The sequence below is a fragment of the Hypanus sabinus genome, chromosome 2, assembly GCF_030144855.1.
Source record: "Hypanus sabinus isolate sHypSab1 chromosome 2, sHypSab1.hap1, whole genome shotgun sequence".
NCBI classification, from domain to species: Eukaryota; Metazoa; Chordata; class Chondrichthyes; order Myliobatiformes; family Dasyatidae; genus Hypanus; species Hypanus sabinus.
Window position 1 is genome coordinate 91,429,816 of NC_082707.1, and position 24,257 is coordinate 91,454,072.

The 24,257-nt window shown below is 41.9% G+C and overlaps 1 protein-coding gene across 1 annotated transcript in view; it reads left to right on the top strand.

The window, feature by feature from the left end:
* The window catches only part of gpc1b (glypican 1b), a 201,080-nt gene that overhangs the window by 43,884 nt on the left and 132,939 nt on the right, over positions 1–24,257 (top strand). Inside the window, exon 2 of the mRNA XM_059950446.1 lies at positions 23,111–23,269. Coding sequence (XP_059806429.1) covers positions 23,111–23,269 — 159 coding nt within the window. The remainder of the gene's footprint in view (positions 1–23,110; positions 23,270–24,257) is intronic.

A 24,257-nucleotide genomic window follows, 5' to 3' on the forward strand; every position in this document is an offset into this window, starting at 1 on the left:
GGCATGAAGAGTGATGGTGCATGGGATTTTGTCCTGGAGCCATTTTTCTGCAAGACCAAACACATAGCAGTTCCTCATCTTACCAGTGCAGCGGCAGGTAAAGGCGATCCAGCTTGACTTCCAGTGAGCAAATACCAGAGAGAAGCACAATGGGAGAGCCGGCCTGCAGGGACCAGCCCCCAAGGCAGCATGGATCCTGTGTGTCCACTGCGCCCCTGTTCTCTCCCACATCACCCCTGGCACCACCTCCCCTGGGTGGCTGCAGCAGCTAACACCATGGCATCAGGGCGTGGTCCGTGCAACAACCTGAGGCCATGCAGCTGTTCTACCGTCGGTCTTGCCAATGAGCTAATGAACTGGACGTCCATTGCCAATGTCCAACAGCATGTGGTGATCACAAGGAAAGTGTTTAAGGCAAACTTTTCTCTGCGCTATCCCAGCAAACCCTTCCAGGTCAGCTACAGCAAAGGCCAGCCAGTAAGGCTCCTGCCGTGTTGTTCTATTGACTGTCTCTGCGCATGAAATGTCCGCTGGACCCTGAAGGAGATGTGCACAGCTGTTGTAACGTGTGGCAGTTCTTTCCCTTGACCAACGATATGATGAGACTGTGGCACCTCTTGAGCCAATCAGCAAGAGGGCCGAACTGGAAGGGGGGTGGGGGGTGAAATAATTCTGCAGATTGAAGCTGAGTGTTCTTTTCCCATGCATTTCCAGCACCTGTCAGCCTTGCAGTTCTGGGGCAGGAATGATTTTGTTCTGTCTGGCATCTGACTGCATCTTAAAAACAGGCCACTGAGTATGCAGTGCCCATCAAGTGCTCATTTATTAAAGTCATATGTAGATGAGTACAGGACTGAAGGCGTTGTATTTGAATGTACGCAGTATACAGAAGAGGGCAGATGATCTTGTAGTGCAGTTAGAGATTGGTGGGTGTGAAATTGTGGACATCACTGAGAAGGAGCTGAAAGGAGATCATTGTTGGGAGCTTAACACCCAAGGTTAAATATTGTATTAAAAGGATAGGCAGAGGGGGGTGGGGTGGCTGCCTTGGTTAAAATGTAAATCAAATCCTTAGAAAGAGGTGACATAGGATCAGGAGATGTTGAATCCTTGTGGGTAGAGTTAAGAAATTGCAAGGATAAAAAAATGTTAATGGGCATTATATACAGGCCTCCAAACAATAGCCAGGATGTGGGATATAAATTTCAATGGGAAACAGAAAAGGCATGTAATAAGAGCAATGTTACAATAGTCAAGAGGAGTTTCAATATGCAGGTAGATTGGGAAAATCATGTTGGTGCTGGATCCCAAGAGAGGAAATTCATAGAATCCATACGAGATGGCTTTTCAGAACAGCTTGTGGTTGAACCCACTAGGGGAAAGGCTATTCTGATTTGGGTGTTGTGCAATGAACTAGATTTGATTAGGGAACTTAAATAAAGGCAATGATCATAATATGAGAGTTAATATCATAGTTTGAGAGGAAGAAGATAGATCAGCATTACAGTGGAGTAAAGGGAATCGCAGAGGCATGAGAGAGAAGATGGTCAAAGTTGTTTGGAAGGGATACCAGCAGGGATGACAGCAGAATAGCAATGACTGGAGTTTCTGGGGGCAATTTGAAAAGGCACAGGATAGATGAAGTATTCTAAAAGGAGGATGTCGCAACTATGGGTGACGGAGGGGGGTGTCGAAGACAACATAAAAGCAAAGGAGAGGGCTTATAAATATAGCAATAGTTCATGGAAAGTTAGAGGACTGGGAAGCATTTTAAAACCAACAGAGAGCAACTTAAAACATAAGGAGAGTAGAGATGACACATGAAGGTAAGTTAGCCAAAAATATTAAAGAAAATACCAAAAGCTTTTTCAGATATACAGTGTAAAGTGTAAATGAGAGTTGAGAGTGGATATCGGACTCTGCTGGAAAATGATGCTGTAGAGACAGTAATGGAGGACAAAGAAATGGCGGATGAACCTATTAACTATTTTACGTCAGTCTTCACTGTGGTAGACACAAGCTGTCTGCCAGAAGTTCAAAAGTGTCAAGGGGCAGAAGTGAGTGTAGCTGCTATTATTATGGAGAAAATGCTTGGGAAGCTGAAAGGTCTGAAAGTAGATATGTCATCTGCACCAGATTGTGTACACCCCAGGATCTGAAAGAGGTAGCTGAAGTGTTTGTGGAGGCATTAATAATGATTTTTCAAGAATGATTAGATTCTGGAATGGTTCCAGACAACTAGAAAATTTCAAATATCACTCCACACTTTAAGAAGAGAGGGAGGCAAAAGAAAGGAAATTATACGCAAGTTAATTTGAGTTCAGTGGCTGAGATGTTGGAGTCCATTATTAAGGATGAGGTATCAGGGTACTTGGAGGCACATGGTAAAGTAGGCCAAAGTCAGCATAGTTTCCTTAAGGGAAAATCTTACCTGACAAATCTGTTGCAATTCCTTGAAGACAAAACTGGCAGGATAGACAAAGGAGAATCAGTGGATGTTGTTTACTTGGATTTTCAGAAGGTCTTTGACAAGATGCGCCACCTGAGGACACTTAACAAGATAAGAGCCCATGGTATTACAGGGTAGATACCAGCATGTATAGAAGATTGGCAGGGGACAAAGAGTCTGAGTAAATGGGGCCTACTCTGGTTGGTTGCTGGTAAAAGGTGGTGTTCCACAGAGATCAGTATTGGACTGCTTCTTTTCACATTGCGTGTCAACCTTTTCTGACAACAGAATTGATGGCTTTGTAGCCAGGTTTGCAGATAATATAATAGGTGAGGGGGCAGGTAGTGTTGAAGAAACAGGGAGTCTGTAGAAAGGCTTGGACAGATTGGGTAAATGGGCAAAGAAGTGGAATATAGTGTGGGGAGGTGTATGGTTATGCACTTTGGTAGAAGGAATAAAGATGTAGACTATTTTCTCAGTGGGAAGAAAATCAGAGGTGCAAAGGGGATTTGGGAGATGCAGTTTTGAGTCAGTGGCGAGGAAGGCAAATGCAATGTTAGCATTCATTTCAAGAGGACTGGAATATAGCAAGGATGTGATGCTGAGGCTTTTTAAAGCATTGGTCAGACTATTGGTCGATTATTATGAGCAGTTTTGGGCCCTTGTCTAGGAACTGATGTGCTGACATTACAGAGAGTCCAGAGGATGCTTATGAGAATGATTATAGGAATGAAAGGGCTAACATTTGAGGAGTGTTTGAGGCCCTAGGCCTTTATTCACTGGGGTTTAGAAGAATGGGGAGGTGGATGTCATTGAAACCTATTGAATATTGAAAGACCTAGACAGTCGATGTGGACAGGATGTTTCCAATAGTGGGTGACCCTAGGATAAGAGAGCACAGCCTCAGAATGTAGGGATGTCCGTTTAGAACAGGTGAGAAGGAATTTATTTAGCCAGAGGATGGAGAATCTGTGGAGTTCATTGCAGCGGACGGTTCATGAAGGCCAAGTCATTGTGTACATTTAAAACAGAGGTTGATAAGTTTTTGGTTAGTCAGGGCATCAAAGGTTACGGGGAGCAGGCAGGAGAATTGGGTTGAGAGGGATAATCAGCCATGAGGTAATCGCAGAGCAGACTTGATGGCCGAGTGGCCTAATTCTACTGTAATGTTTTAGATCTTGTGTCTTATATTAAATGGACACCAATTCCATTTTATCCCCCCATGTTCCCATTATTTCTCCCAGAATCCAACCATGCACCCTCACACTGGGGCAATTTACAGTGGCAGATTTATTTCCAAACCACATGTCTTTGGGATGTGGGAGGAAACCAGGGCACCCAAAAGAAAGCTCACCTGCCAACTCAGAAGCTTCCTCAAAGATAATGTTCCCCCTAAGGTGTGCACATATGCACACACATGCATTTTTTGCTACTACTGCACAGAGGAATTTTATCGGCATACAAAAGGTTGTCACTCTCTACATTGTTGGCATGTTAAGTATATTTCACAATCATTCACAATCACATTTCATTTTCCAGTGCTGACAGTGTTGACAACGTGGAGTTTGCAATGATTTATCTGCAAATTTTAGAACTGGCTTATTTATACTATTTTTATTGAAGAAATTATTCAGTGCGCACATGTTGTCACTGCAAAACATTGCACAGCCCAAGATTTTTGCGCACATTGGTCTTTACGCAAACTTTGCTTAATGCCCAGCCTTCTTAGGCTGATGGGTGCTTGCATTTCATCTAAGCTCTTGAAAGTTTAGGCAAAAGCTATTGCTTCATTAAGGATAACCCCTAACTCAGAACATCAAGGTTGATTAGCATTTATAAATTGAAGGGAGATACTGTAGATCTTAGAATGGAACAAAATGACTTGGCTCTCTTTGCCTGCAAGCATGATGCTCAACTGCATCTATTTCTCCACTCCCTCCCAGAATCATGTTGCCAGCACATCAATGGCCTCTGTCACAGGGAGAAATTGGGTAGGACAGGACTTTATTTGTTGGAGTGTAGGAGATTGAAGGTGATTTTATGTAAAAATCGTGTGGATGAATGCGTTCAATTTTTTTTCCCTTTGAAAAGGAATCACAAACTAGAGGGCATGGGTTTAAGGTGAGAGGGGAAAGATTTGTAAAGGAACCTGCTGGGTAACGACTTTATACACAAGGTGCTATGTATATGCAAGAGGGAATGCTAGAGGCAGGTACCATAACAACATCTAAAGGTAGTTTGGATGGATCAGAAAGGTTTGGAACAATATGGGCCATCTGCAGGCAAGTGGGATGAGGGTAGCTAGGCATTGTGGTTAGCATGAGCCAGATGGGCTGAAGGGCCTTGTTTGAGTGCTGTGTTGCTCTGTGAATATATCATTCCATGACTATTGTCTCTGATTTACAAAGGCACACATCACTTCTGAGAATTTTTCAGCAGTTGTGTCATCTTGTCTGGACATCTTCAAAGATTCACATATGCGCCTCTAAAATTATACTTTTCTTTTATGTTCCCTCTGTTCTTGCATCACTTATGTGCATTTAATAGTGTTTTCCTTGCCTGTGCCCATCTCTCCAACTCAACTTTATCATCTGCTCCTCAACCCCTTCACTGTATACTTAATTTCTAAGCTTCAGATCATTTCCAGTAATTTAATTTGTATAATTTTAAAGGAAGGGCTATAAATTTGTGCTGTGTATCCAACTCCAGGTCATTATTATCTTTCCTCCCAGTCTCCATGGTAGTGTGTGGTTATGCAGTTATGTGAGAGAGAAATGTTTAGAACACAGTCCAATTCCCCATAATGAACATAAGCATGGTTAATGATCACATCCAGATGATTTGTGGTGATCTCTGACTCAAGCCGTTCCTTTCCCAGTGACTCATCACTAAACTTGCCATTTGAAGAATTGTACTCAACTCAACAGTGCTATGAAATATTAATCCCAGAGAAAACCTGACATCTTGGAAATTTTTTTTAAGTGTTTCATGAACTGGCTGGTGGTTCAGTGTTATATGAATTGAGGAATGTACTTTTCAGAGGGAAAAGCTGTAATAATAATTTCAGAATTGGGTTTAATACCATTGGCGTATATCGCAAAATTTGTTTTGCAGCATTGGTACCATCTGAAAATTTGACTGGGCAAGTGCCTCCCTTTAACCCTGACTTTATGGCTCCATGGGATGATCTTACAGCATGCCCCGGGGAAACAAATAGGTTCAATATTACAGAAGTCTATAAACTGATTTTGTTAATCAGTCAGAAAGTACAAAATCTCCCCCCCCCCCCCCACTTAACCTTTACCATAACTGTACCTTCACAGTGTGTACTCAATGGCATCAGAAGCACGAACAATAGATAAGAAAGAACATTTCTTAGAAATGGAGAGAGAAGAAATAGCTATTCTTAGGAACCAACATATGCACGTATATCAGACGTTTGGATTTAATAATATGTGAGCTTGTTCATATGTATGGGTGTCTATCATTTGAGCATTTGCAACCTGGGTACAGCCTGTAGTTCTACTACTGACTACTTTTGTAGAGGAACTTGGGCCATACTATCCCAATAGTGCACATTGTTAGGCTCTCTGAAAGCCCTGGTTTTTCTGGCACTCTGGATAAGACCAATAACGGGAAGGTTTCTTGGTTCTCTTTCATCCTCTGACTGGATTCTGTCGACCTGGCCAACTCCCCTAATCTCTACTGTGATTTACCCAAAGTCGTAATCCTAGCCCTTTGTAATTTATGCTCTATGAATCTATCGAGGGTTCTTGTCTCGGTCTCCAACCTCCGTTTATTCACTTGCTCATGGGTTGTAATTGTCACTATCAAGGCCAATGCTTGTCATCCTTAGCTGGAGTTACGTGCAGCAAGGACAGCAGTAGACCAAGTGATTTTCCCAGCTGTCAGGTGATACTCACATTCAGATTCATTTATTTATCTCATGTACATTGAAGCATACAGTGAGAGTCACTGTTTATGTTAATAGCCAACACAGCCTAACGCTGTCCTGGAGACAGCCTGAAGGTCTCGCTTCACGTTCCAGTGCCATCATGTTTGCAGAACACACAAGCAAGAAGGTCCTCATTTGTCATCATACACACAGACATTATTCTACCATCAGAACAACAGCAAAGCAGGCCCTTTATCTTGCTACACACGCACAGGCAACTCCTGTGATGCTGCTAGTACCAGACTGCATCAGTCTCTGCCATTCCCTTCGATTCATCAGCTACCCGGAGAGGAGGAGCCTGCTACATGGGCTCTCCATATCATACTGTTTTGGATTGCTTGCGTATCCCCTAGACAGCTGGGCCACTACATCTGTGGTTAAACCGAACCAACAGAGGGCCTCAGGAGTTTACCCAACAACTTGGAAAATTGCTCTGGTATGCCCTATTCATAAAAACAGGACAAATCTCATCTGAATCATATTCTGTCAAGAGTTACTCATTCCCCATAACACTCTCACTGATTCCCAGGATCACTTAGTTGCAGGCCAACAGTCTCAGTATGAATATGGACCAGCAGAGTCCCTAAGCTGAGCTAAGCAACTGTCCTTGACATCAAGATGGCATTTGACCCAGTGTGGCATTAAAGAGCCCTGATAAATGAGCACCAGAGTGGAACTACTCTAATAGTTGGAGTGATACCTTCCACAAAGGAGAATCAATATGGCTGGGGGCTAGTCATTCTAACCATAGAACATCACTCCAGACATTCCTCAGGACAGGGCTGTGAGCCCAACCATCTTCAGCTGTTTCATCATCGCCCTTCCTTCCATCACAGGGGCAGAAATGTCCAAGGTCATTGATGATTGTATAATTCCATGCGAGCACAGCCTCTATCCCACTGTTTACTGACTCTTGACAGATCTCTTGTGCGATAAGATGGACTCACCATCTATCCTGTTATGATCTTGCACTCTATCATTCCAGCACTGCTTTTTTTTTGGTAGGTTTTACATTTTATTCTGCATTGTAATTATTTTACCTTATTCTAGCTCAATGGATTGTGTAGCGACTTAATCTGTATGAACAGCACACAAGGCAAGCTTTTCACTGTATCTTGGTGCTTGTGACAATAATGTACTGTTACTAATACCAGCAAATGAAACAGTCTAAGCCTACAGGTAGCAAGACCAAAACAGCATTTTGGCAAGGGCTGGTAATTAGAACTACCAGGCAACGACTAGATCTACAAGAGAAAATTTAGGAACCTGCCCTTCATGTTCAACACTGTATCTATAGCTGAGGCCCACAATATCAATAAACTGGGGGTCACAATTGGCCAGCAATACAAGTGAATCGGCAATATATTTAGAGGAGCAGTTCAGAGGCTGGTGTCCTGCTCCTGATTTTTTTTTGATACTCTTCTGTCTTCGGCACTGAGCCACTGAGTTAAGACTTGCTTTGAAATCTGCTGTGAAATGAATTACAAGCAGCGCGTGATGTGGTGATAATGTCGCCGAGCATAATTGTTGATCTCAGTTTCCACAAGTTAAAGAGATAAAAGGTATGTAGTACGGTAAGGTGGTCATCCCTGATAAGACGCAGCAGGCCACCAGCATTTTGTGTGTGTTGCTTGAATTTCCAGAATCTGCAGATTTCCTCGTGTTTGCATCTCTGATAAGTATGCCCACTGGGAAGGAACACATTCTCTTCTTCCTGGATGCTTGCTCATTGACAGCATCCTAACTAGTATTCTGAAAAGTTTGCAATTGTGTTCCAATTTCTATATTCTGTGTTCCAACACATGCTGCCTTAACCATTCTATCTACCTATCTGCCACCCGGAGGCAACTATAGACTTTAACCAAGGTTCCACTGTTTGCCAACAGAAATCTCCATCAGGGCCCCTGCTATCTCTTTCCTTGTTTCTCTCAGTTTCCTGGGATAGATTGTACCCATCCCTGGAGATTTAACTGCCCTTAATCATTTAAGACATCGAACATCTCTTCCTTCATGTTCTCTGCAATGAGGAATTCTCATTCGACAAGCCTTCTGTGTCTCCTCACCTTCCTTTGTCCTCCCTCCTTCACTTTACAAACACCTTTTGATCTTCACTTCTGAGCTAGGCTAAAAATGAATCAAGATGAAGGAAGATCACTGTGTAGACTGGAATGAAGCTGAAGGGGAAACTTCATTGAGATGTACATGACATTAAGTGGTATATAGATAGCATCATTATTTCATGTTAAGAAGACAATGACATAAATTTAAGCAGGCATAGAGTAGGTTTAAAAGAAATGTTAGACTTTCCTTTCACTGAAAGTGACAAGTACAGTGTTCATTTACTGTGCAGACTGATGGTAGAGGCCAGAGTATCAGCAAATGAAGTGCAGTTGGATGTCAGGAGGAAGAGGAAAATGCATGAGAAAGGAAGGCTTGCATTTATTTTTTGAATTGTGTAATACCAGGATATATCTAAATGGTTTTGTAGTCAATGAATAACTTTCTTTAAATATGGTAATGTTAGAAGTATTTTTATTGTTTTATTGTCCACTAGAAGGTGATGCTGAGCTGTCTTCTTGAACTATTGTTCCCTGCTAGTGAAGGCACACTCATATTGTTGTTAGGTAAAGACTCCTAGGATTTGGACCCAAGGATAATGAAAAAATGGAGATATTTTCCAAGTAAAAGTAGTGTGCAGTTGGACAACCTGCAGGGAATGGTGTTCCTTTGTGCCTGTTGCCCTTTTCCTTGATGGATAGACTGTAGGTCTAGGAACAGAGGATAGAAAATAGCATTGCAGGCAGGGGCTGCTTCATCTTCTCAGGAGTTCTAAATAGAATTGAACGTTTCTCATGTTTGATTTTATGACGGATGAAAGGTTTTTAACGAGGTACTAAATATGCTTGGATTGAGTACATTGCTCAGAGGGAAATGCTTGCAGTAGTGCCATGGGGCTATGATGGTTGACCTTAGACAACTACAACCTCTGTTTGAGGTTTGACCTCAATCACTCTTTTTTTCTCTTTATTGATGCTCATTGATCTCACTTTTACCTGAACAATTTGATAAAAAGCTTCTTTGCCGTAAAGGGCATTCACTTCCACCTCAGCCTTGGAATTCAGCACTTGGTCAATGTGAAGAAGGTTTTTCTTTCGAAAAATGATCTAATTTATAATTCCGGACTGAAAAGCATGTCTGAAAAATATGACATAAGCGAAACTGTGGGAACGTTATGTAATTGTTGTTGGTTAGAAACACCATGGAAGAATATTGATGTTGAGCCAGTTTAAGCTTTGAACTTGATTTTACCTCACTATGGGGTTAGATTAATCTGATCTCATTTGAATTTTATCTGGCCTTGCTTATTGGATTCTATCCATGCCTTGCCTCATCCTGTGCACTCTTAAAAACCATTTTTACCACACTTCTCTTTGACCCTCTCTCTGCTTCCACCTCCCAGGTTTTCTGTACCACAGGCATTCCATTCATTCTTCAGCTCTATGACTGTACATCTCCAAGCATCACTTCAGGAACACGAATGAAAGTGTAGCTTTAATTCCTCTTTATGTTTTTTGTGACCTTAAGATATTCCAAAGCAGTTTACTGAAGTAAAGTTGTAATGTGGAATGCATGTGGGATGATTTGTCGATGGTGACTCCCACATACAGATGGAGTAAGCAGTTTCAGTGATGATTGGGAGATAAGGGATACTAGGGAGATCTTCCCTTTTCCTTTTTGGAACTGTGGTATGGTTTTTTTTACATTCGCCTGAGGACAAGTGTGTAGGGGACAATATGAAGAGGGGCAGGGTTGTTCTTTCCAAACTTCTTGAGAGCTTGTCTGTCAGAACATATGGCTGATTATCTGATCAATGTCATGCTGCTGCATGTGGGATCTTTTTCTATGAAAGGGTTGGCTGCTTATAAGTTGGTTTATTATTGTTGGGTACATAGCAAAACTTGGTTTTGCATGCCATCTGTACAGATCATGTCACCACATCAGTACATTGAGGTAGTATAAAAGAATAACAATTTCAGAATGCAGAATAAAGTGTTACAGTTGCAAAATGCAGTGCAGGCAGACAATAAGTGCAAGGCGTTGTAGAATGATGTTGTAGACGGTCTGGTCAAGAGTCCATCTTATCATATTGAGCAAGCACTAAATGCCTGACAGGGCATCAAGAAGTTTTTATTGGCCGTGGTGTGTTGGGGATTGATGATCTGAGATTATGCGAGTTGCTGGAGGACTGCATGTTCTTTCATTGTCCATTCGCTTTCATAAGACCATAGGATATAGAAAAGAAAATAGGTCATTTGGCCCATTTGAATCTGCTTCACCATGGCTGATCCATTTTCCCTCTCAGCCCCAATCTCCTGTCTTCTCCCTGTATCCCTTCATGCCTTAAATAAACAAAAATCTATGAACCTCTGCATTAAATATACCCAGTGGCTTGGCCTCCACAGTATGGATGCAAGGACTTTGGGGAGGGCGCAGAAAAGGTTTATTAGGATGCTGCTTGGATTAGAGGGTGTGTGCTAAAAGGAGAGTTTGGGGAAACTAGGGACGTGTTTTTTTCTAGAATGGCAGAGGCTGAGGGAAGACCAAAGGGAGACAAATGTTTATAAGATTATGAGAGGCATAGACAGCCAGTATGCTTTATGCAACGTCGAGTTACCTGACACCTGATGGCATGCATTTTAAGGTAAGAGGTTGAAAGTTCAAAGGAAACTTATGTGGCATTTCTTTTTTAAAAACACAGTGTGATGGATGCCTAGAATGTTTTCATAGGTTGTAGTAGAGACAGCAAGGTCTTTAAGAAGCTCTTAGAGTGGCATATGAATGTGCAGAGAATGGAGAGATATAGACCATGTGACCAGAAGGGATTGATTTAATTAGGTGTCATTATCTTAATTAGTTGGTTGGGCCAGCTGGTGGTGTAGTGGCATCAGCACAGGACTTCAAGGCAGATGGTCTTGAGTTCATACTGAGCCGGGTGCCCATCTGCGCGAAAGAAAGGGCTGACAATCTACTTGCCATGAAAACCCCTTGGACCCTATTGGCCCATGAGGTCACAAAGGGTCAAACTCAACTAAAATGACTGAACAGCAAATCATAATTAGTTAAGAGCAATATTATGTGTTGAAGGGTCTGTACTGTTAAGATAATAAAACATGGGAGCACTATCAGGCCATTTACAGTGGCATGCAAAAGTTTGGGCACCCCGATCAATATTTCTGTTACTGCGAATAGCTAAGCGAGTAAAAGATGTCCTGATTTACAAAAGGCATAAAGTTAAAATATTAAAGAAATGTGTCATCTTTAAGATTACTTCAGGAATTTCAAGATTACTTTTTTTATTTCCATCCTTTACAGTTTCAAAATAACAAAAAAGGAAAAGGGCCCAAAGCAAATGTTTGGGCACCCTGCATGGTCAGTACTTAGTAACACCCCTTTTGGCAACTATCACAGCTTGTAAATGCTTTCTGTAGCCAGAGTCTTTCAATTCTTGTTTGGGGGATTTTCGCCCATTCTTCCTTGAAAAAGGCTTCTAGTTCTGTGAGATTCTTGGGCCGTCTTGCATACACAGCGCTTTTGATGTCTATCCATAGATTTTCATTGATGTTTAGGTCGGGGGACTGTGAGGGCCATGGCAAAACCTTCAGCTTGTGCCTCTTGAGGTAGTCCATTGTGGATTTTGAGGTGTGTTTAGGATCATTATCCTGTTGTAGAAGCCATCCTTTTTTTATCTTCATCTTTTTTACAGATGGTATGATGTTTGCTTCCAGAATTTGCTGGTATTTAATTGAATTCATTCTTCTCTCTACCAGTGAAATGTTCCCCGTGCCACTGGCTGCAAAACAAGCCCAAAGCATGATCGATCCACCCCCGTGCTTAACAGTGGGAGAGGTGTTCTTTTCATGACATTCTGCACCCTTTTTTCTCCAAACATACCTTTGCTTATTGTGGCCAAGAAGATCTATTTTAACTTCATCGGGCCACAGGACTTGTTTCCAAAATGCACCAAGCTTGTTTAGATGTTCCTTTGCAAACTTCTGATGCTGAATTTTGTGGTGAGGGCGCAGGAAATGTTTTCTTCTGATGACTCCTCCATGAAGGTATATTTGTGCAGGTGTCGCTGCACAGTAGAACAGTGCACCACCACTCCAGAGTCTGCTAAATCTTCCTGAAGGTCTTTTGCAGTCAAAAGAGGGTTTTGATTTGTCTTTCGAGCAATCCTACAAGCAGTTCTCTCAAAGTTTCTTGGTCTTCCAGACCTCAACTGTTAACTGTCATTCCTTCATGACATTACGAACTGAGGAAATGGTTACCTGAAAACGCTTTGCTATCTTCTTATAGCCTTCTGCTTTGTGGGCTTCATTTATTTTAGGCAGCTGTTTGGAGGACCCATGGCTGCTGATTGTTGGAACAAGGTTTGAGGGGTTAGGGTATTTATAAAGCTTTGAAATTTGCATCACCTGGCCTTTTCTAATGATGATTGTGAACAAGCCATAGCCCTAACAAGCTAATTAAGGTCTGATACCTTGGTGAAAGTTATCTGAGAGCTCAAATCTCTTGGAGTGCCCAAACTTTTGTTTGGGGCTCCTTTCCCTTTTTCACTCTAAAATTGTACAAAACAAAAATAATGTACTAATCTTGCTTAAAATGTTGAAAAGAATGTTTCATCTTTAACTTCATGACTTTTGGAGATCAGTTCACCTTCTACTCATATATTCACACTAACAGAAATTTTGACCATTGAAACTTCTGCATGCCATTGTATGTTCAATTGTAAAACTCGAATAGTCCATTATATAATGATGCAGAAATACTGATGGTTTGGGAATCCAACTCACCAGGCACCATTTACTTGTCCCTGTGATTCCTTTCACCTACCAGGCAGAGCCTAGGACCTTAAACTAACAAGTACCCCATTCCCACCCATTTTTCCTGTTCACCACGGCCCTGATCCAATACTCTGGTACAATGCGCTGGAGAATGTATCATTATACCATGTACCCATTAAGAAAAGTAAATTTAGAGCATACTGATGTGTTAAAAGAAATAACATTCAATAGTCCAATTACCTGCCAGTCCGGCTCCACCAGAATCTCAAATAGGCTGGGTTTTTGGAGTTATTTTGAAGGCACTGATGACCTCATTAGAAGAATTGCATGCTGTCATTAATTGTGCTGGTGTAATGGTTGTGACTGCCAATGAGTCAATCACTCAGTACCAGGTTAATGAGAACCTTTATCAAGGTTCGTTACACTACTTTTACATATGCCAACTTCACTGAGTCACTGCGAAACTTCAGCAAATGCTGTCAGCGAAATTCAACATTCAAAGCTATAATTTAACAGAAATAAATCAGCTGCAAAGTGGAAAGAAAAGGTCGTTTGTGGTAATAATAACCTTTACCAGCATTTAAAAATGTAGACTCTGAAAACGTCACTCCACCTCCCCCCCTTCCCTGCACTCCTTTTTTTAGATAGCACACTAACCTCAGCCTTTCATTCTTAACCTCTATGAATGGGAAATGCAGGCCACTGGCTACCATGGTAGCCCATTGCGGTGTATGTGCCTCTCCCATCACCAGATGTGGCTGAGTGGCCAGTGTGTACAGCTGCTACGGGGAACTCGTGTCCTTGTGCAAGGAACGTATGATCTGTCTGAGAAAGTCAGGGCAGGGGAGAAGCCCAGTTATTGTTACCCAGAAATGAGCATTCCAGTATCCCCCCCACCCCCATCTTAGATCATTCAACATTTCACATTTTGTCAAGTGCTGACACTGCAGAAGCTGGGGAAAGAAAAGCCTTGCACTTACAGAGTACCTTTCATCCCAAAGTAACTGAAAGACAGCTTTTGTAATCTTTGAGAAATACTGCTCACTTCTGAACTCTGCAATAGCTCCTGCAGTCGTGCAGCTTGTAGGGTGGCTGCCTCACAGCCACAGGTTCCATCCTGGCCACCAGTGCTGTCTGTGTGGAGTTTACACATTACCCTGGGGGCCACATTATTTAGCCCCAGGTGTTCCAATTTCCTCCCACATCCTAAAAACGTGCAGGTTATTAGGTTGATTGGTCACTGTAAATTGTCCTTGGTGGGTAGGTGAATGATTGACACTGGGGAGGGGAGTTGTGGGGAAGATTAAAAGAGATGATTGGAAATAGGTGGTTAAATGATCAGCAGGGACAGTGGCTAAAGAGTCTGTTTGACTCTGTCTTTGAAGTGTGATGTTGATCTGCAATCTGCACACAGCAAACTCTCACAATGGACAAATCAACTCTTTATTGACAGTGAATACTTCCAGCATTTCTTTGAAACTGTAAGAGCTCCTCGCTACACTGAATTATCAGCTTGGAATATGCATCTTTCCCTCTAGTTAATGTTGAATTCTACTGACTCAAGATGCGCCAGTGCTCCAGCTGGGGGAGAGCTTAAATGGTGAATGGGGTCATGCTTGCTTCAACAGTTAATGGGTACCACAATAAAACTCTGATCTGATTTTCTGGACTATTGGATGTTAGTCCCTAGACAAATTTATATCACAATTTGTACATGTTACGCAGTGGTACAACAAATTTACCAGTGAAGTAGGTTAGTTTAAAGGGTGTATGAAGTACACAGCACATATGGGACTTGATTTCAGCCACAAACCCACGCTCTTGACTCCGAGTGTTATGGATCCCCATCTACACCCCACCCACGGTCTGGTCTCCAGCCCCAGCCACACTGAAGTTCCTCAGCTTGCATTCAGGTGGTGGGCCTGCAGGATTTCTGGATTGTAAGACCCATCCACCACCATTGCCTGTAATGAAGTCTGAAGGGTGCTGTCAGTGGTAAGATAGAAATAGAAGATAACCACTCACACTTTCGAGTGCCCTCACTTGTTAATTTAGAGAATCATAGAAAGGTTATAGCACAGAAGGAGGCTATTTGTACATCTATGCCAACCTTATGAATTCAAATTGCTTTGCTCAGCAACAGTCCTGTCATTTTTTTCCCTTCCAAAATGTATCCAGCTCACTTTTGAATGCTACAATTGAATCTGCCCCCAACTACTACCCCGACAGTATTTTACAGATCTTAACATATAACATATCCTCTTGTTAAAATGGATTCCCTCTTGCTCCCCTTTCTACCATGGTTCACTCTCCCCTCCTGTCAGGTTCTTTCTTCTCTAGCCCTTTACTCTTTTCCACCCACCTCGTTTCACCTATCTCCTTACAGCTATCCTCTTTCCCTTTCATCCACCTGTTTATTTTGGGTTCTTCCCCATTCCTTTTCAGTCCTGAAAAAAGGCCCAAAAAGTAGACTGTTTATTCATTTCCATAGATGCTACCTGACCTGCTGAGTTCCTCCAGCATTTTGTGTGTTGTGTTGCTTTGGATGTCTAGTATCTGCAGATTTTTTCATGTTCATGTTTTTTCTTTTATTGCCGATTACCTCCATTTTTTCCTCTTAGTTCTTGACTCCTCCCTCAACATAGTGGCATGCAAAAGTTTTGGCACCCCTGGTCAAAATTTCTGTTACTGTTAATAGCTAAGCGAGTAAAAGATGACCTGATTTCCAAAAGGCATAAAGTTAAAGACAACATATTTCTTTAATATTTTAAGCAAGATTACTTTTTTATTTCCATCTTTTACAGTTTCAAAATAACAAAAAAGGGGAAGGGCTGAAGCAAAGGTTTGGGCACCTTGCATGGTCAGTACTTAGTAACACCCCCTTTGGCAAGTATCACAGCTTGTAAATGCTTTTTGTTTTCTGCCATTCTTGCAGAAGGCTTCTAGTTCTGTGAGATTCTTGGGCCATCTTGCATGCAGTTGGAGAGGTGTTCTTTTCATGACACTCTGCACCTTTTTTTCTCCAAACATACAGTACCTTTGCTCATTGCGGCCTAGGAGTTCTAATTTCACTTCATCAGTCCACAGAACTTGTTTCCAAAATGCATCAGGCTTGTCTAGATGTTCCTTTGCAAACTTCCGATGCTGAATTTTGTGGTGAGGATGCAGTAAAGGTTTTCTTTTGATGACTCTTCCATGAAAGTCATATTTGTGTAGGTGTCACTGCACAATAGAGCAGTGCACCACCACTCCAGAGTCTGCTAAATCTTCCTGAAGGTCTTTTGCTGTCAAATGGGGGTTTTGATTTGCCTTTCCAGCAATCCCACGAGCAGTTCACTCAGAAGGTTTTCTTGGTCTTCCAGACCTTAACTTGATCTCCATCATTCCTGTTAACTGCCATTTCTTAATTACATTATGAACTGAGAAAATGGCTACCTGAAAACGCTTTGCTGTCTTCTTATAGCCTTCTGCTTTGTGGGCATCATTTCTTTTAATTTTCAGAGTGCCAGGCAGCTGCTTAGAGGAGCCCATGGATGCTGATTATTGGGACAAGGTTTGAGGAGTCAGGGTATTTATAAAGCTTTGAAATGTTCATCACTGGCCTTCCTTGATGATGAGTGTGAACAAGCCATAGCCCTAACAAACTAATTAAGGTCTGAGACCTTGGTAAAAGTTATGAGAGCTCAAATCTCCAGGGGTGCCGGAACGTTTGCTTGGCGCTCCTTTCCTTTTTTCACTCTAAAATTGTATAAAACAAAAATAATACACTAATCTTGCTTAAAATGTTGAAAAGAATGTTTCATCTTTAACTTCATGACTTTTGGAGATCAGTTCATCCTCTATTCACAGTAACAGAAATTTTGACCAAACTTTTGTATGCCACTGTAAGAGTTTCTATCCAGCAGTTATTAGACTCTTGAACTGACCTACTGTACACCGGGGTGAACTCCAGATCTCGCAATCTACTTTGTGTGGCCTTTGTACTTCATCTGTTCATCTGCACTGCTTTTTCTCTGTTGCTGCTACATGATATTCTGCATGCTGTTTTCTTTTACACCGTTTACATATTTGCATATGGCATGATCTGCCTAGGTAGGTAGGTAGGCCTCCGTTAGTCTTGATAGACCATGGATTTGCACCATGGAAAGTTTCCAGGTTGCAAGCCTGGGCAAGGTTTTTTTATGGACGACCGGCCCAAGCTGCAAGTCATCCCTCTCCACGCCACCAATGTTGTCGAAGGAAAGGGCATTAGGACCCATACAGCTTGGCACTGGTGTCGTCGCAGAGCACTGTGTGGTTAAGTGCCTTGCTCAAGGACACACACGCAACCTCAGCCAAGGCTCGAACTAGCGACCTTCAGATAACTAGACGAACGCCTTAACCACTTGGCCACACATCAACACATAATATGTAAACAAGTGTTTATCGCATTATTTCAGTACGTATAAACTAATGCTATTTACTTGCAAGTTCAACTGATCTTTCTCAGAATGAAGGACAAGTGAAAGGTGGGATGGTGGTAAGGACTGTCATCACAAATTCTTATTTTTCCCCAATGGACTGCTCCCTCCCCCCCATCACATATGGGATCGAAAGCATTTTGACACTTGTAAAGCAATGCATGCCTTATAGTTATTCAGAAATCCCTGAATGTGAAAGGGTCACCAAAGCCACTTAGGAACTTCTACAGATGTGCCGTGGGAAGCATTCTAACTGGCTGCATCACCGCATGGAGGTGCTACTGCACAGGATCAAAATAAGCTGCAGAGAGGTATAAATTCAGTCAGTTCCACCATTGGCACTATCCTCCGTAGTATCCAGGACTTACTCAAGGAGTAATGCCTCAAAAAGGTGGCATCCATCATTAAGGACCCCCATCACCATGTCCTGTTCTCATTGCTACCATCAGCAAGGAGGTACTGGAGCATGAAGGCACACACTCAATGATTCAGGGACAGCTTCTACCCCTCTGCCATCTTTTTTCTGAATGGACGTTGAACCCATAAATACCACCTCACTACTTTTTTATCTTTATTTTTTGCAATACTTAATTAACTTTTATTTATACACGTGCACACACACATTCAGTAATTCAGTTTTTTCCCCTATTATTATGTATTGCATTGTACTGCTGTTGCAAAGCCAACAAATTTCATGACACATGCTGGTGATATTTATCTTGATTCTGAAAGTAGGCTGCTTTGCCACATTAGGTTAACTAATAGATTTCCACAGTTGTTTCAAGAGCCTGGCTGAAGAAGCGGTTAAAGGTAAATAGTTTCCCTGCTCTTCAGTGTGTGGTGGAAGTGCCTGTACACAGTATGAATCAGATTTACAGATTTATTATCATGAACTTAGATGGTTTGATTGTTTTTTGTTTTATGGCAGCAGTACACTGCAAAGACATAAAATTACTATAAATTACAAAAATTAATAATGCAAAAAAGGAGTACCAAGGTGGTGTTCATGGTTTCATGGACCACTGAGAAATCTGATGGCAAGGGAAGAAGCTGTTTCCAAAACATTGAGTGTGGGTCTTCAAGCTCCTGCACCTTCACCCTAATCGGAGTAACGATTAAGTCCTGTCCTGAATGGTTAGGGCCACTTTCTTGGGCACTGCCTCTTGAAGATGTCTTTGATAATGGGTTCTGCTTATAATACTACTGATTGTGAAATAGTTTGCTGAGAAAGTTCATAATGGCTATTGGGAAAGATACAAGGGAAAATTGTCTCTCCTGGCAATTTAACATAGTTTCTTGAAAAGGAAGCATGTTCAGAGCAAGAAAATAAACTCATTGTTTCCACGGAGCAAAGCACTACTCAGGGTGTATTGGATTTTAATCTATGGAGTAGGAAGGCAAATCATGTCAAATGCTCGCATACGTCCATGTACCCTCACACCCATCCCATCACTAAAATAGCTCTGTACCACCAATGCCCACTTTGACTACCACCCCAACCCATACCAGCCTCTCCCACTGACACCCAGTTTTGGAAATTATCAAGCTGTTCTGTATCTGGTAGTCCAGATGGATGATTGCCATGGAGAAATTAATTTTCTTCAGTTCATGGACCATCACTGATTCCAGTCATCTCTTTTGATTCATGCTGGTGCGTAGTGAAGTTTCAGTAGTCGGCCTGGTCCAAGGTAAGAGTGCAATTAAAGTGTGTGAATCCAGGTCCAGACTGCTTGTCTGTTTTTGCTTGTTTGATAAGTTGAAGCATATAAGCTGAAACTTCAATAGGAGGGGTCACATCCATGGAGGAGATGACCGTTGTCAGTTCAGTCTTTGTGTTGTTGCCAGTGCCTTCATCCCACATGAGCAATGAAAACTTGGTGCAGATGCCTCACCTTCCCTCTCCTTGGTTGCTGACTGAGGATTTAATGGGCATGGTCTCCCAGCACATCCTTCAAGTCTCTACAGAGTAACTTCACTTCAGACCGTCCTTGCGATCAATACTGAGGGTGCAAGACAGGACAGAGATGGACTCGAGCATCTTTGAATTAATATGTCATAAATCAGCTTATAGATAGGAAGGGTCATTAAGAGGTAGAGGACAATTTAGAATCTGGAACAACTGAAGGAAATGGATTCTGTAACTTTGAATAGACCCATATTGCTCAGGGAATTGGAATTAATGGAGCTGAGGCAGGTTAATTATATGCTTGGGGTGATTTGCTGTGGGTTAATGTGATCGTAGACTCAGAGTACTATAGCATGGAAGCAAGCTCTTTGGGCCAACTCATCCATGACAACCAATAAGCTAGTCCCATTTCTATGTATTTGGCCCATATCCCTCTAAACCTTTCCTATTCATGTTTACGTCCAAATGTTTTGGGGCGGCATGGTAGCGTAGTGGTTAGCACAGTGCTTTATGTTACAGATGGCCTAGGTTCAACTCCTACCTGTAATGAGTTTGTACGTTCTCCGCTTGATCGAGTGACTTTCCTCCAGTTTCTTCACGCAGTCCAAAGACGTACCTTTTGGTAGGTTAATTGGTCATTGTAAATGGTTCTGTGATTGGGCTCAGATTAAACCACAGGATCATTGGACACATGTCTAAAAGGGCCTATTCTGTGCTGTGTCTCAATAAAATAAATAAAAAAATGAAAGTATATCTGCCTCAACCACTTCCTTTGGTAGATTGTTCCATATATATACCATCCTTTATGTGAACAAGTTATCCCATGGGTCCCTTTAATTCTTTTCCCTGCTCACCATCTACAGTCCCTATGTCTTCTAGCCTTTCATTCCACTTTTCTGGAGAAAAGAGACTGCATTTCCCTGGTCCACAGCATTCATGGAAAGGTCACCTTTCAGTTTCCCACATTTGAAGTAACAAAGTCTTGCCCTGTCCAACCTCTTTTTAAAAAAAATATAATTCTGGCATTCAAGTCCTGGTAGCATTCTCATAAATCATCTTTAAACTCTTTTCAGTTTAATGACATCTTGCCTATAGCAGGGTAATCAAAACTATAAACAATACTCCAGACACAGCCTCATCAATCTCTCGTGCGACTGCAATATACCTCCCCAGTTTTACTTCCGGTCTTCTGATACAGGAAAGAGTTCATTCAACTCTGACTTTTGAACCTATTCTCAGCCTGTCATCAGTGGCTGGACAGCCAGTGATGGCTGTTCTTCCCCTTCTAAATATTTATGATTACATTTATCTGACTTTCACAAAGGAGTATGTATCGGTGGAAAGATGAGCTCCAAGTGCTCATCTGGTCTATCTGCTCGAGGGAAACACAGGTGCACAAGTGTATGATTAAAATCTCTCTCCAAAAGAAGTCAAATTTAAACACTTGTCTACAAACCTTGCTCCCTGGAGTGTAACTTGCAGTTTTACATAGAGATTATCACAGGATGCCCTTCAAGGTGCAATACAGGCTGTGTGCTTGGCCCCTGCTCTACTCACTTTACACTTATGACTGTGTGCTAAGCATAGCTCCAATGCAATATTTGCTGGCGACACCACTGTCATAGGCTGAATCAAAGGCGGTGATGAATCAGCATATAGGATGGAGAACATCTGATGGTGCCACAACAACAATCTCTCACTCAATGTCAGTAAGATCAAAAAACTGATTATAGACTTCAGAAGAGGGAAACCAGAGGTCCATAACCCAGTCCTCATCAGAGGATCAGAGATGGAGAGGGTTAACAAATTTTAAATTCCTATGTGTGATATCTAAAACTGTGTCAGTCTTCTATAAATGGTAGTGGAGAGAATATTGACTGGCTGCATCGCAGTCTGGTATGGAAACATTGATGCCCTTGAATGGAAAATCCTTCAGAAAGAATTGGATTTGGCCCAGACCACCATGGGTAAAGCCTTCCCACCCATTTTGCACATCTACATGAACCATTGTCACAGAAAGGCAGCATCCATCATTGGGGAAACTCACATGCTCTCTTCTCACTGCTGCCTTCAGGTAGAAGGTGCAGGTGCCTCAGGACTCGCACCACCGGGTTCAAGAATAATTACTACCCCTCAACCATCAGGCTCTTGAATAAAAGGGTCTACCTACACTCAACTTCACTTGGCCCATCATTACATTGTTTCCAATGGACTCACTTTCAAGTTCATGTTCTTCAAGTTCTTCATCTCATGTTCTCGTTACTTATAGCTATTGATTTGTATTTGCTTTTGCACAGTTTGTCGTGTTCTGCACTCTAGTTGAACGCCCTAGTTGGATGGTCTTTCATTAATTCTGTTATAGTTATAATTTTATAGATTTGAGTATGCCCACAAGAAAATGAATCTCAGGGTTGTATAACATGACGTTTATGCAATTTGATAATAAATTTACTTTAAATTTTGAAAGCTATTGTAATACATTGAAAATTCTAATAGCTCTGTGATAATGATCAAATAATCTGCCATAATGAGGTTGGTTGATGGATAAACATGATTTATTTATTTTCATTTCATGCCATTTATTTACTTAGCGATACAGCTTGGAACTGCCTCTTCTAGCACAACAAGCTGCACTGCCTAGTGAGCTGCCTGTTTAACCCTAGTTTAATGACAGGGAAGTTTACAATGGCTAATTAACCTAGTAACCAGAATGTCTTTGGACTGTAGGAGGAAGCTGGAGTACCTGGAGGAAACCCATAGGGAGTACGTGCAAACTTCTCATATACAATGCCGAAATTGAATTCTGAACACCGGACCGCCCTGATCTGTGATAGTGTTGCACTAACTGTACACCACCATGATGCCGAAGCTTGCATAGAACACTGAAAGAACGTTGGAAACTGCAGATGCTGGAACCTGGAGCAACTAACAACCTGCTGGCAGGACTCTGCAGGTCAAGAGGCATCTATTGAGAAAAGGGAACTTGCCAGCAACTTGGACTGAAATTCCAGTGCGAGTTCTGTTGCAAGATTTTGACTCAAAACATCAACGATTTCCTTCTCCACAGATGCTGCTTGACCCTCTGAGTTCCTCCAGCAAGTGGTTCATTGCACTGAAAGAACTGTGTTTCTCTTAAAATCTCTTTTCAATGGCTTAAAGTGTATGCATTCCTTGGTAATTTGCTGCAGCATAGTGCTCTGTCGGTACTTACAAAAAGTGGCAACGTTAGATCAGATATTTTTACTGGTTGTCTTAAATCTTTTGCTTTTCCATTGGTCCACTGTACTTGCCTGTTGGAATACTGAATCATTCCTAGCCTTATCAAAACTCCTCATAATTTGGATCACTCTCATTGAACCTTTCCTGAAACATTTCGTGCTGAAGGAAATGTGTTTTAGTTTCCAGTGGGGCATTTTGGGGAATTTGAAGGAATGTTCTGCAACCCCCGTCACCAACCTAGGTGTTAACGTAGCCACCTCTGTTCTTTTTCATCAGGAGAGCACCTGCGGATCTGCCCACAGGGCTATACCTGCTGCACCAGCGAGATGGAGGAAAACCTGGCCAAGAGGAGTCACAGTGAATTCGAGGGGCTGGTGCGGAATGCCAGTCGGATAGTGCAGGCAATGCTCAAGGGACAGCACGACAGCTTTGACAGTGAGTTATGGAGTTTCTGTGTGGTGATGGAGCAAAGTGGGGAGGAGAGAAGGGGAGCAGACTCTTTAGCCTACAGTGTCTGAATCCACCATGATGTCAATCCAAACTAATCCCATTTGTCTGCACGTGGTCCAAATTTCGCCACTCCCTACCTGTTGACGTGTCTGTCTCAGTGACTCTGAAAGAGGTATTGGTGTTGGACTGAGCTGAGCTGAATGACAAAAAATGCACCTGGTGGTTGCAAAGAGTTGTTGGAGGAGCATTGGGGCTCATGACGTCAAGATGTTGAGTTTGTAGGTGGTTGCCCTTTACTTTCTGTCATCATTCATACAGAGCTTGCCTTCTGTCAGTTCTTCAGTGAGAATCAAGGCTGTTTTGTTAATGTGCATATCTTTTCTAGCTTTAATCTTTTACAGCATTGGTGATCTTAAAAAGTAAATTTCAAGTTGGAATCCCTATCCACTGAAGAACATCAACTGAAGGTGAATTTGTACTAAAACCTTGCTGCAGTGCAGATAAAAATAGAGAAACTGTAATCTAATAAATCTCAGTACTTTATAGCGAGAAATAAATATAAATATTCTAAAGTTAGTTACAGGTTGGATTCTAATTGAAGGGTTGAATAATTAATAAAGAAATCTTGCAATCACATACAGCGATGGACTAAGGTGGATTGATTACTTGTAAAAAGTGGTCACATTGAGTAAAACAGCGAATAACAGGACACAAAATAATTGACAAGTTAGCCAATTTTTGGTGGTGCTGCTTCAGTGCCAAGGCACTAACCATCAGTCATCTCTTCTTCAGCAGCGAAGTTCTTATTTGAAGAAACCCTGTCAAAGAAGGTGTACATCACTATTCTGCAGTCTTTTGGTGTTAATAATGTGTGGCAGCCTCAAGACCCACACTCAATGATTTAGAATCAGCTTCCTCCCCTCAGCAACAAAATTTCTGAATGTTCTATAAACACTGTTACATTATTCCTTTT